Source organism: Siphateles boraxobius, unplaced genomic scaffold, assembly GCF_051911475.1.
Source record: "Siphateles boraxobius isolate OS27281-9 unplaced genomic scaffold, OSU_SipBor_1 18, whole genome shotgun sequence".
NCBI lineage: Eukaryota > Metazoa > Chordata > Actinopteri > Cypriniformes > Leuciscidae > Siphateles > Siphateles boraxobius.
Window position 1 is genome coordinate 3,160,856 of NW_027508788.1, and position 13,897 is coordinate 3,174,752.

The 13,897-nt window shown below is 38.2% G+C and overlaps 1 protein-coding gene across 6 annotated transcripts in view; it reads left to right on the plus strand.

The window, feature by feature from the left end:
- vav2 (vav 2 guanine nucleotide exchange factor) overlaps nt 1-13,897 on the plus strand; it is a 273,666-nt gene that overhangs the window by 89,023 nt on the left and 170,746 nt on the right. For all 6 annotated transcript variants that reach the window (XM_077232884.1, XM_077232885.1, XM_077232887.1 and 3 more), the window contains exon 2: nt 12,083-12,199. In XM_077232884.1, coding sequence (XP_077088999.1) covers nt 12,083-12,199 — 117 coding nt within the window. The remainder of the gene's footprint in view (nt 1-12,082; nt 12,200-13,897) is intronic.

Consider the following 13,897-nt stretch of genomic DNA (forward strand, 5'->3'; position numbering starts at 1 on the left):
TATTGTGAAGTCTTTCTTTTAGCTGCTGTTATCTTCTTCTGTTAAATCCAGTGGAGCCCGCTGCCAAAAAAATCTCAAACCAAATTCAAATGTACTGTATGTGTAAACAGGAAATGTGTCTTAAACAGGATATCGGGACCCTGTTTTTTGAAATAGTGAGGATAATATTTTTTGATTTTCATAAGCGGATTATACTACTACCACCACCACCACCAACAACAACAATTATTAATCATTTTGGGTAATTAATCATTTGTCTTTTGGGTTCTAGATTTGAGAGTAGATGATATACAACAAGGATAATCTTTCCTCTAGCCTCCTTGGCTTAACAATTGGGAAATAATAATTATTATTATTATTTATTATTATTATTATTATTATTATTATTATTATTATTATTATTGCGTTGCTTTAAATGCATTACCATTGACGTAAAGTATTAGTAAGTAAAATAGTAAAAAAATTATTATATTTATTTATTTATTTATTTATTTATTTATTTATTTATTTATTTATTTATTTATTTATTTATTTATTTATTTATTGTCATTTATTTGTTCCAAACAGGTATGACTTGGAATTTAGTACCATGTCAAAATTGCTTTTTTTCACAATAAAAATGAGCATCTTGTTTTTCTTTTGTCTTACCTATAAACGAACTGTTTTTCAGATTGTGTAGTAGATGTTATCTGGTGATTGAGTGATGACTTAGCCGGGGTGTGAAGATTATTATTTAAATGATGACATGCACAGAAGCCATGGAATCAACGGAGTGATTAAGAGGCCATTTTCTATGTTAATGACATTAGCTAGCTCTGAGATAATGGCATCTAAGTGCTGAGACCCAGCAGCTGCACCCAGAACCAGACATGAGCTGTGTCAAAGACTCCTCACAATGAACTGCTGTATTTATTAGTGTACAAAAAAAAAACTATTTCTTGGAATAAATGCAATAAGAAGCTTCTAATGCAAGTTATTGTGTGAAGAATTTTCAGCTCAGTTCCAAAAGCTAGTGAGATGCCAAACTAGGCGGTATTTTTTAGGCATTTTAGGTGCAAAGACTATTATGCTTGTGAAATGAGAACCACTTTTTATTTACCGGGACCCTTTTAAAAAAAGTTTTAGTATGACAGTGTGTAGGTAGAAATACATATTGCATGGTTTGGTGTAATGAGTTTTTATTTGAATAATTTGAATATTTTTATTTTAAATATATCCAGGTTGTATAGCATTGCATTTAATGCCGCTAAAATGTCTTTGAAGTCATAAGTCTTTAAAAAGTTTTTTGCAGGTATACCTGTTGTGAAAAAAATTATTTTAAATAATTACATTGATAATTTCCCCCCTAATATTTCTCTCTCAGAGTACTAAAATTAATAATTATGAACTGTTTAAATGTTTATTTTTTTGGTAAAGATATTGCCACATTGGGCTGTAGACCACATATCAACTTAATAGGATTTAGACCAGAGTTATAGTTTTGTAAATATAGGTCTGACTATTGTCTGTCATTGTCATCACAGATAACCCATGTTTCTTTTTAGCTACAATCAACCTGGCATGCCTCCTCAAACCATTTCATGGTTGTAGAAAGATTTTGCCACTGTAATTGGATTGTCTGTTTCTAAAGAGGCTGCTGTCGCTGATGGCACAGATGTGGTGGAGTGATGCTTTCTCTTTATATGTGCCCTTCGGTTATGCATTTTTAAGGCGTGTAATGGGCAACGGACTGCAAAGCAAGGGAAGTACAAGATGATATTTACAGAACACTTGCTCCGTTAAAACATTGGGCTGTGCTACTTTGCATGATTGTTTCAAATGAGTGTGTCCAATGCTAATGTCACTTTGCATTTGTATAAACAGAAGCACCCGTTTCCCAAGTAAACAACTCAAGAAATGCAGCCTAGTATAGCAGGATGCATCTGAGATGTTTTCCAGAAGAAGAAGAACCTACAGCAGGGTCTTAATCACAGATACGAGGAACCACTGCGAACCAAAGAGAGAAATGGACTGCAGAAAATGGATGGGGCCCCCAGTTCCCCTCCCTGGCATCATAAATAACCTCACCATTGATCAGCTGTAGTCTGTGATTCTCCACAGCCATTCTCTCCACATTCATCAGCCCTGCGTCTGATGTGTTTGCCGTCTACTTAATCCACCGATTACTCAGTTGGCCTTTGCCCAGTGTCTACAACTTTGCTTCTGTGTGATTTGTTGGATGCCCAGAATAGAGCATGTTATGGTGCTCATCTTTAATAAATCTAAAGTTATTCAAAATTGGACAGCCCTGAAGTCATACAGGATCTCCAATTCAGGGATCAAATTCAATTTTCAAGAATTTTATGGTTCAAAAGATCAAAAGTGCTGAATATGGAATAAAAAAAGTTATTATCCTCTAGCGAGACAGTTTCATCCTAGTTTTTCAGTCTTTGAGGATGATCAGTGTATTTCTACACTGTGAGATTTGAAATGATTTGGTAACAACACGAGTATATAAGAAAACAAACAGAAACGGCAGTGTAACACTTTCTCTGGTGTTTAATCATACATTTTTTATAAATGCCTGAGAGAAATGGGTAATCAGGTCAGATGGTGATAAGAAAATATTTTGTCTTCCTTTTGTTTTGGTCTCCCAGTCTTCCAGATCAGACCGTCGGACATCCATTCATTCTTTGTGAATTTGGACAGATGAATACAGATAGTGCTCTGGGGAACCGAAGAGCTCCCACTGTCTTCACACAGTGTTGTACCAAGGCTTTGACAGTAGACATGTTGATACACTGTTCCCTTTATCTGGCCAGGTTGGGGCCAATTATTTTGTGACTGCTTTTGAATTTAAAGGGTTTTCAATTTTCCATTATCTGTGAGAGGCTAGTGTTTGTTCCTTAGTCTATGAATCTTCTGTTTCAGAAAACCTGTAGTGGTGAGGGATATGCCTCCCTTAGGTATTGGGTCTTTGTTTTACTGGATTGACAAAATAAGGGGCTATTCATTTTTGAAAATATTTTCACAATTTTAAATAAATATTTCACAAATTTAAATAGATATAGTTTCATTAAAGAAGTCCATGCAAAACACATTTTTTAAAGCATTTTTCTTTTTTGGAAAGTTTTGAAGACAACTGCAGTTTTCTGCATTCTTATTTGGTTTTATACAGGCAGATGGGGTTCCTATGAGGTACACTATTTGATTCAATCACGACTTAGAGGGGCTTCTGTGATAAATTGGGCCTTTTGGATAATCCTATCAGATTAGCATTTGCATACCAGCATACATTATTCATTTAGTGTCTGCCTCTCCAATTAGTCGAAGTCAGGTTTTTCTCTGGAGAGGATTTAACATCTGTGCGACCCCGGAAATTCTGCAGAAGATTTGAGCTAATAAGCCTCAGCCTCCTCAGCTCTTCTGAGGTGTGTTTACTGTTTTTGCCTTTCATTCTCCCTCACTCTTTTTTGCTCTGTCTTGACCTGTTCTGGGCACCATGCTCTAGTGGGAGCTTCCTCTCTGTGAGCGAGACAAAGGATCAGAGCACTGACAAAATGCCACTGCCATGCCTGTCAATGAGGGCAGTGCCCTCTCACATCCTCACTTGGCTCGGTATAGACGCTTTGCCAGGTTCTTTTTGAAGGTATTTTTCTAAACGGTGCCCTCATACCTGGATTCTACGCCCATATCATCCTTGCTAGGACTCAGTTCAATCGGTTGAAAGCGCCTGGCCATTTATATGGTTTGTTGTTTGCTTACATCTTTGATGCATGCAGTATACAGCAGGCTCTCTGATGGCTGCCTGACTACATCTCGCCGCACTCTAGACTCAATGCTTCTCCCGCTGACTCGCTGTCTGAGTCTGTGCTTGCCTTCTTCCTGACTAACTGTCTTTTTGAGTAGCTGTTTAAAGGCTTACTTGACAGATTGTTTGACTCATTGACTTCTTCTGTCATGTTTTTGAATTGAATCATTGGCTGGATTGATCTGTGCTCCTCGTGCCCCTATGGGGAGCCCTTTCCTGGCCACACTTTTTGCAATTCATCCCCTCAGTTTACAAACCATACTCTCAGATTCTTCAGTTGTTCCCTCGCGTTTACAAAAAAAAAAAAAAAATCTGTTCCCACGGATTTATAACTTACCCACCAATTTCCAATCCATCCGCTCAGATTTGTAAACCGTACCTTTGGTTTTTCAATCCGTACCCACAAATTCATAATCCACGCCCATGCTTTTGCAATCCATTCCCAAAGTTTTGCAAACTGTACTCATGGATTTGTGCGACAAGATTATGACGCACATAATTCTTAATAAATCGTTGTCTAGAATTTATTGTCGGTAGACTAGATATCTAAAATGAAGGACGGGCCACAAATCTGTGAGTACATTTTGAAAAAATGTGGGCACGGATTATGAATTTGTGGGTACGGATTGAAAAACGGATTGAAGGTCCGGTTTACAAATCTGAGCACATGAATTAGAAATCCGTGGGTACATGTTATTAATTTGTGGGAGTGATTTGTTAAACCGAGGGAACAATATAAGAATCTGTGAGTACGGTTTATAAACTGAGGGGACAAATTGCAAAAATGTGGCGCCGAATTTGCAGGTCTTGTTTTTTTTCCCTGGGCTCCGTAACAAACTTATTACTTACTAGGACTTCATTTCTCTTGTTTTTTTTCTTTTATCTATTTTGATACATTTTCTTCTCATCCTTTCCTTTTTCATTGAGGGTTTAATTTTTGTTGATCTATTTTTTTAGTGGATGCTTTGGCTGTTGAGAAGACAAATCCTAGAAGGGCGGTGCACCTCTGGCGGAAAGGATAATTCATTATTCCCTGTGTGTCTATCCATTCCTGAGGGATGAGTGTGTTCAGGAATGACAGCTCTTTGTAACCTGGTTTCTTCCCCTAGGTGTTTATTCATGTGTGCCACTCTTCATAGCGGGCTTTCCTTCTCCTATTTGGTTTTTATTGAAAAAGGCAATTTTTGAGTGCTTGTGCTGAACGAGACAGGAGGTGCTCTGATCTTTCCATGTAGTCATCACTAGAATCTTAATGCAAAGAGAGCAACAGCCACATAAAAATAGCCTGGGGTTGAGGCGCACACTCTGAGCAACAGATTTGCTCAAACCCCCGCTACGACACTGCTAGGGCTGTGCAAAAATATCGATACAGCTAACTATCGCGAAATTTTTTTCACAATAGTGTATCGATATTTCAACCTCTAGTATCGATATTTAAAAAAAAATATCGTGCGCAGACACTGGTCTCTCTCGCGCGCAGACACTGGTCTCTCTCGCGCGCAGACACTGGTCTCTCTCGCGCGCAGACACTGGTCTCTCTCGCGCGCAGACACTGGTCTCTCTCGCGCGCAGACACTGGTCTCTCTCGCGCGCAGACACTGGTCTCTCTCGCGCGCAGACACTGGTCTCTCTCGCGCGCAGACACTGGTCTCTCTCGCGCGCAGACACTGGTCTCTCTCGCGCGCAGACACTGGTCTCTCTCGCGCGCAGACACTGGTCTCTCTCGCGCGCAGACACTGGTCTCTCTCGCGCGCAGACACTGGTCTCTCTCGCGCGCAGACACTGGTCTCTCTCGCGCGCAGACACTGGTCTCTCTCGCGCGCAGACACTGGTCTCTCTAACTGTTAAGATTTTTTTAAAAAATGCAATATGTATCGTATTGTATCGTATCGTGATATATCGTATCATGACCCATGTATCGTGATATGTATCGTATCGTGAGGCCCTTGCCAATACCCAGCCCTAGACACTGCACAGCCAAAAGCGATACCTTCGGGCTTCCAGTAAGCAATCAGGAGACTAGAGGGAGGTGTGATTAGCATAAAGAAAGAGTGACCTATTAATTCAAGCTGAATGCATATAAACAGGGTGGGAAAAATGCATACTAGAGTACTTTAAAGGCCAGAGTGTGTTTTTAATGCTTAGTGGGTTCAGAACAAACTGGACTTCTGGTCTCAAAAACGGTGTAGAGAGAGAAGTTACTGAAACATCTATTTTAAGAGAACACTATCTGCTCCTAAAACAGGTTACTGCCTACCAGAATGTCTAGTATCGAGTCTTTCCAGGGGACATATTCAGTATAATCTGAGAATACAAATTGAGAACTAAAAGTTGCCCAATTTTTAGGGAGATATGGTATTTTAGTGGTGCTTACCAAGGCTGGGTGTTTTGTTTTTATGTTTTTTATAGTCCTGGTTTTTGTTTTATGGAAATGTTAATTGAATTTGGGCTAAAATTATCCACAAAAATTACATTTTAGTTAACTGAACTGCAAAATAAAACACATATTCCAACACATATAATTTAGGGATTTTCATTTCATATTATTTTCTGACAGACAACCAGAGCTCGGCGATATACCGGTAGACACGATTAACCGGTAGAAATTTGTCAACCGGTAGAGATCCATTTTCTCTATCACGGTTACGCTCACATGGCGGTTTCTGTACTACGCAGTCACGAACGCTTGTCATCTGCATAAGTTTTTCAGTATTGCAGTTTAAAAACGCGATTTAACAGTTTAAACAAGCGATTAAACCGTTCAAGCGTAGTATGCAGCGATAACTCATTTCACTATATGCACGTGCTTTCTGAGAGACGCTTACACATGAAGCCGAGAACTGAACTGAGTGCTTTTTGCCGAACTAATTGGGGTTAAATACACATACTTATGTGTCAAAGTGACCATGCCTTTGCAAGTCAACACAGTCATTTATGTCTTAAGTGAACGTAAACCGAAAACGCACAAGTATATTGGATCAATGAAGTCGGCCTTAAAGTAACAGCATCCAAATTTACCTGCTGTTGTTATTAGTGATCGACCGATACCGATTATTTGCATGTTTATGTGCCCGATAACCGATATGCAGAACCGATATTTATTTACTGTTATACTTCTGTTTTTGACACAATTATTACAACACAAATGAATTGAACAAACCATTTTATTTATAACAATCATTCCCTCCTATATATATATATATATATATATATATATATATATATATATATATATATATATATATAATATAATAATATAATCACTCCCTCCTATATAATATATAAATATAAAACTTTATATTTATACACAAATAAATAGAGGGGTCTGAGTCCAAAAAATAAAGTGCCTTTGTTTAAAAATAAAAACTTTGATGAGGTAAAAAATAAAGCACAAAAATTATTCTAACATACTGAGGGAAAAAAAATCTAAATTACATGAATTTTAGTTGTGTAACTTAATACTCCCAGTTAAGCAGAACTAGGTTGTAGTGTAGAAAACAGAGTCTTTCAGCATTCTGCTCTGTAAGCCTGCTTCGTTTGTTTTCATTAATGGTAAATAAATCAAATTACAATAAAAACATTTATATTATTACATTATATAATTTATATTATTACATTATATAATTTATATCTAAATAATACATATAATTTATAAGCATCAGCAGCAACAATGTTAAAAATAGGCAAAATAAATGTTAAAAAAAGTCTAATGTTTTCATATGGAGAAAATAGTTGACAGGGGAGTCAGAAATGTAATTGATTTTAAACACTTTTAGAAGGTTTATGTGCCGTTTAATGGGTTTAAACTAAGAGTGAGGAATAATTCACTGGGTAATATTAATTCACTGAATAATATTAGCTGGAATATAACATTGTCAGGAAAGTAACAAACAAAACAGCATATACATCATTGCATTTTCCAACTAGTATGTTATTAATTATTAATAATATTTTTGTAGGTCTAGATCATGAAATGCTTTCTGACAAAGTGCTGTTTATCTATGCATTTTCACAGAACTATATATAGGCTACTCAACTGCGATCGCGCGTGCAGATAATAAATAATTAATTTCCACAAAGCGGTATTTAGATGTGTTTTAGCGAAATAATTGCTATGTAGTAAATTATAATATATCTAGGGTGTTTAAACAAGATAATCTTGTCAAAAATTTCATTCAGTGGCCGTGCTTGAGCATTCCTGATCATCAACCCAGTGAGTGCTCAGCAATATGAACGAACATTTTTTCGAGACTAATGGTGAGCAAATACAACAGATAAAGAATTAAATTCAGCGCTTTTATTTTCAACATGCACTCATTCATGTCTGTTTTATTTAATTCATGTAAAGTTACGTCTTTATTGGGGCAGGACGTGACGGATTACGCTACGTGACTCCATGAGTTCGTCTCAATTTTTTAGAACCAAGCTGCATAAACTATATCAGGCATTTATGTCTTAAACCTCATTTCTGCATGCCTGTTATGTTAAATAAAGTTGAATAATTAAAGCAAAGCAAGTAGAACATTAGTGCTGTAGCGGCGCGTCGATGACATCGACGCTTCGACGTAAAAATTTCGTTGACGCCATATTTTGGCGTCGACACTTCTTTATTTATTTATTTTTTGCACCGTTTCCGGCGGTACAGCTCGCCACCACACGTGGGAGACCGAAACATTGCAGAATGGAGGACGAAGACAACTATGAGTGAATGTACTTTCCATTAAATGAATCACACACAGTAAACAAACCCTTAACAAAAAAAAACGTTGCAATTTAGACGCGCAAACTGGGTGCCGGTGCGGTGAGACGTACATGCTCGGGCATATAAGAAGCCGTGCACACAGCCAAGCGAAATGGGGTCTTGCCGACGTAAAAAATGTTTGTAAAAAATATTTTAATAACACGTTTTTGGCGGTTATAGAGTTCTAATGACTGTGTTCAAATACATAACATTAGACTAACGTTAGCCAGCTTATAGTATCATGATTCATTACACTAGTTAGTATTTATTTGATACATTGTTTTTTTATTAATCGAGCAGCAGAAAAATTAGTCGTTAGATTAGTCGACTAATCGATAAAATAATCGCCCAACTAATCGTTTAGTTAATAATCGTTTATCCCAGCCCTAAAGAACATATACTTTATATGTGCACAGATTTGTTGTTGACTGATCTCCTCAGACGCGGGCTGCAATGGCGGAATTCTCAAAACGGCCACAAGATGGTGCCCTTTATCGGCAAATCCGATATTACAAAACCGATACCCGATTATGGGAAAATGCTTAAATATCGGGGAATATATCGGTAAACCGATACATCGGTCGATCACTAGTTGTTATTAATGTTAACCAAACAACAAAAAAGAGAAAATCTCTCACTGCTCTTGACTGAATCACTTTTGTAACTTTAATAAGACTATTTAATTTACACAGTGAAGACAATGCAGTGTTTTTTTAGTACATTTGATTACTTTATACAATTGATGTAGTATTTCTTATAGTATTTCTTCAGATATGCCCATTTCATTTGTGTCTTATTTATTTTGTACTTTGTTTTTCTATATGCTTGTAATTAGTTTATTTTTTCTTTCTTTATCACTATTTACTTGTCTTCAGTAAGATTTTTTTCACTTAGGCTAGTAGGCCTATTAGTTTTTTGTGATATTGAAAATGGTGACAAGAATTTTAAAATTTCAATGATATCAAAAATGTTGATATCATTTAAACCTTATCTAAAGCAAAAATGACTATATCCATATTTATAAATATGGTTACACATTCCTCTTTGTATTGTTGTAAAATAAATTCATGGAAAACAAGTATAGCCTATATATACTATCAAATTAAGACATCTTTTAAATATATAGCGCAGCTGTTTAATGAAGCAGCAACATATGATAGATGGGACAGAACAAGTAAGGCTATTAATAATCTTTCATTGCGCAAAAGTATTATGATATGAAAGGCTCTAATACAGTGCCGCACAAAGCGCATATGCGCATCCCGAGTGCATCCCGAATGATGCTCTTGAAGCAACATGGAGTCACAGCGTGCGGCAAATCAGTCAGTATCTGGTGTGACCACCATTTGCCTCACGCAGTGCAACACATCTCCTTCACGTAGAGTTGATCTGGTTGTTGATTGTGGCCTGTGGAATGTTGATCCACTCCTCTTCAATGGCTGTTCGAAGTTGCTAGATATTGGATATACCATAACCCCACCGCTACCATGGGCCACTCGATCCACAACGTTGACATCAGCAAACTGCTGACCCATATGACGCCATACGCTGTCTGCCATCTGCCCTGTACAGTGAAAACCGGGACCGTGAAGAGAACACCTCTCCAAAGTGCCAGACGCCATCAAATGTGAGCATTTGCCCTCTGAAGTCGGTTACGACGATGAACTGCAGTCAGGTCGAGACCCCGATGAGGACGACGAGCATGCAGATGAGCTTCCCTGAGACGGTTTCTGACAGTTTGTGCAGAAATTGTTTGGTTATGCAAACCGATTGTTGCAGAAGCTGTCTGGGTGGCTCGTCTTAGAGGATTTTGGAGGTGAAGATGCTGGATGTGGAGGTCCTGGGCTGGTGTGGTTACACGTGGTCTGCGGTTGTGGGGCCGGTTGGATGAGCTGCCAAATTCTCTGAAACGCCTTTGGAGACGGCTTATGGTAGAGAAATGAACATTCAATTCATGAGCAACAGCTCTGGTGGACATTCCTGCAGTCAGCATGCCAATCGCACGCTCCCTCAAAACTTGCAACATCTGTGGCATTGTGCTGTTTGATAAAACTGCACATTTTAGAGTGGCCTTTTATTGTGGCAAGCCTAAGGCACACCTGTGCAATAATCATGCTGTCTAATCAGCATCTTGATATGCCACACTTGTGAGGTGGATGGATTATCTCGGCAAAGGAGAAGTGCTCACTAACACAGATTTAGACAGATTTGTGAACAATATTTGAGAGAATATGTACCCTTTGTGTACATAGAAAAAGTCTTAGATCTTTGAGTTCAGCTCATGAAAAATGGGGGCAAAAACAAAAGTGTTGCGTTTATAATTTTGTTCAGTGTATATATCTCGCTATTTTGAAATAAAATTATTCGTATGGTGATATAAGATTTTGGTCATATCGCCTATCCCTACCTACAACTAACGCTCATTAACCGGCAAGATTGTGTTAAATTAGAATTAAATTAAATGAGAATGGATACTTATTGACTTAAAGCTGTCATTAAAGGCTTGTTTTAAAAGTGGCATTATGACTGCAAGAATTTCATCTGGCTTGTGTTCTAAGGATGGTTATCTCCATTGTACTGGCTTTAATGTGACAAATAGGCCTCCATTGTCCCACATTACACAAGAAACAGAGCTGCTAGTGGTGCGTTCACAATAGGGGTTGTGATTCCTGCTGAATAATAGCTTGTAATATCTCTGGTTTACAGCCCCCTTCATTCCTGAATCATTACTAGTATGGAACGCAACACACTATTCGCCTTAAGTGTGTTGCGGACACAGCTACCAGTATTTGTGGAGTTTATTTCCACCGCTGTCTCCATAGAAATGCGAACCCATGCACATAATTGAATTATATCTGCATGACTTAAACATGACACATAATTCATTGACATTTGGTGGGTAGAAATAAACAATGACAAAGTTGTTATTGTTTTGTCCCTGTTTGTGTGGTTGTATTGGTTTCACTCTGCTCAAGTCAATTATATTAGACAAATTCTCATTACAAGGAACGTTTATGCATGAATTCTCTGAAACAAATAAGGAGCAGAAGCCAGCACTGTGTCATACTAGCATCAGTGTTACTAATGGTAATGATTGTACAATGAGAGAAGGATCCAGTCTGCTTTAGAGACCCTAAGGACAGAAGGAATGGTAGGTTCGTAAACTGGTAAGTGAACAGCGACCCTGGGTACCAGCGGCAATCCGTCAGAGACTCGTTGACTTATCTGAACCAAGCCTGGGTCTGGGGATCCAAATCATAGTGTGTGATAACTGTTTGCTTAATCACTGGTACAGGAAGAAGGAAATGAGCTGACTGTCAATAGGCTCCAGGAAATTAAATATGCTCCACATGCTGCAGAAATGAGATGGTGTCACAGTTCTCCATGCCTGTGAAGTGACAGTGTTTTAATGCTGTTATATATGCAAATATTTCTATTGGTTTGCATAAATAAATTTCCATTTGTGTTTATTCCTTTTTTTTACAGTCAGGTTGAAATCTTAATCTTAATAAAACAATCTGACATTCTTTATTTTTCTCCCTCTTTTCCAGTTTCTGTGTCTGAAGAACATCCGGACATTCCTGAAAGTGTGCCATGATAAGTTCTGCCTGAGGAACAGCGAGCTGTTTGATCCCTTCGATCTGTTTGACGTGAGGGACTTTGGGAAGGTGAGAAGCAGTGGTTTTGCTGAGCATACAGGTTGTCTGGGACTATTAATCATTTTACACCATCACGTCTCCGCAGCTGAATGACATTAATGTATGCGCTTTTATGAGAGATTAACCCAAAAGTGGGGCTATTGAGCATCAGCTTTGTTCCATTTCTTACAACTCTCTCACACACAATCCATTAATGCCAGGGATAATTTAAAAGTGTGTGCAATGCTTAATCGGCCCTGTGAGTATTTCTTCCCCCTAATCTTATCTCCTCCATTGTGCATTTGAATATTCACATGCACATTTGATCACACACCTCGGGGTCACAAGCGTGCCTGTGTGTGCCAATGCATATCTGTGGTGCTACCCATATGGTTTGCGTGCGTGTGTGTGTGTGTGTGTGTGTCTGTGTTTATGCATGTTTCCAAGGATTTCAACAGTATTTGTTTGATGTGACTGATGATTTTATTGATTTAGTGATAAGTTGTGTTGGAAGGATCTGGTAATTATTCACAGTACCATCTAGCCCAGCCCAGCCTGTTGGGAATCCCTGGACCTCGGTTTAAAAAAAAAACCTTTGAAGTAGGCATATGTGAATCAATGAGGCAGGCATTTGCTGTATTCTTGCTCGATTTCATAGTGTCCCAGCTATTTCCACATCCTTAAAAGGCATCTTACGGATTTCTTACTGTCGATAGCTCTGTCAGAGCTTTCTCTAATGCATAAGTGCCCTTATGCTGACTTTGCTCTGACGGTCATCCAAGTATTGGAGAAAATGTGATGTCCTTAAGAACAACTGAACCCTGATCCCTATATCACTATGGCAGTTTAGTCAATTCACTAACCTCCATGATAGAAGCTCATTGTTAATTCTGTTTCTTCATGCTAAGTCAGCTTGATGTCTTCCGTTTTTATTGGATATGGGTGGTTCTTCATTATTAGTATGGTTTTAATAGTGAAATATTAGTATTAGTGGTGGGCCGTTATCGGCGTTAACGTGCTGCGTTAACGTGAGACTCTTATCGGGCGATAAAAAATATATAGCCGTTAATCTATTCTCAAAGTTGGGTTGGGATCATAAAATAGCTTTTTCGAATATCGTTATATTTTCGCGCAATTCCATGTGTAGCCTAGTATATTTGACATAATTGACGCCGCGCCTACTGTCACAGATCGCGCAGCAGGGTATTTCCCTGTCAGGGACACAAGGTGTATACTTTTACATGTTACGTTGTGCGGCGTTCCTCTCGTTACTTTATTTTAATGCAATTACATGTTGTTAAATGAGTTTATTCCAAGCGTGCTGTATCTTTGTATGAGCATGAGCGATGCTCAATTTACAAATGAATCACTCTTTTGAGTCGATTCTGTTCAAAGACTTCATCAAACAATTTGGCAGATCTGTCTAAATCGGTTCACGAATCAGTCTGAATAATCTGTTCAGTTCCTCGCGCACTGAATCGTCTAAAGCGCGTTCAATCACACTCGACACGGAGTCGTAACAGGAAGATTTAAGAACATCAAGAGCGTTGGATGAAGTGGCCGTGGATCTACAGTTTAGTCTAGTGAAAGCAAATGTGCAAATGGATCATATTTTTGCCAGCGATGAAGATATTTATTAGTTGAACATCTTCGTATGCTGAGTGTGAATGAATGATTCCACAGGACGATACATTCGATTTCATTTCATTCAGGTAATACATTTTACAA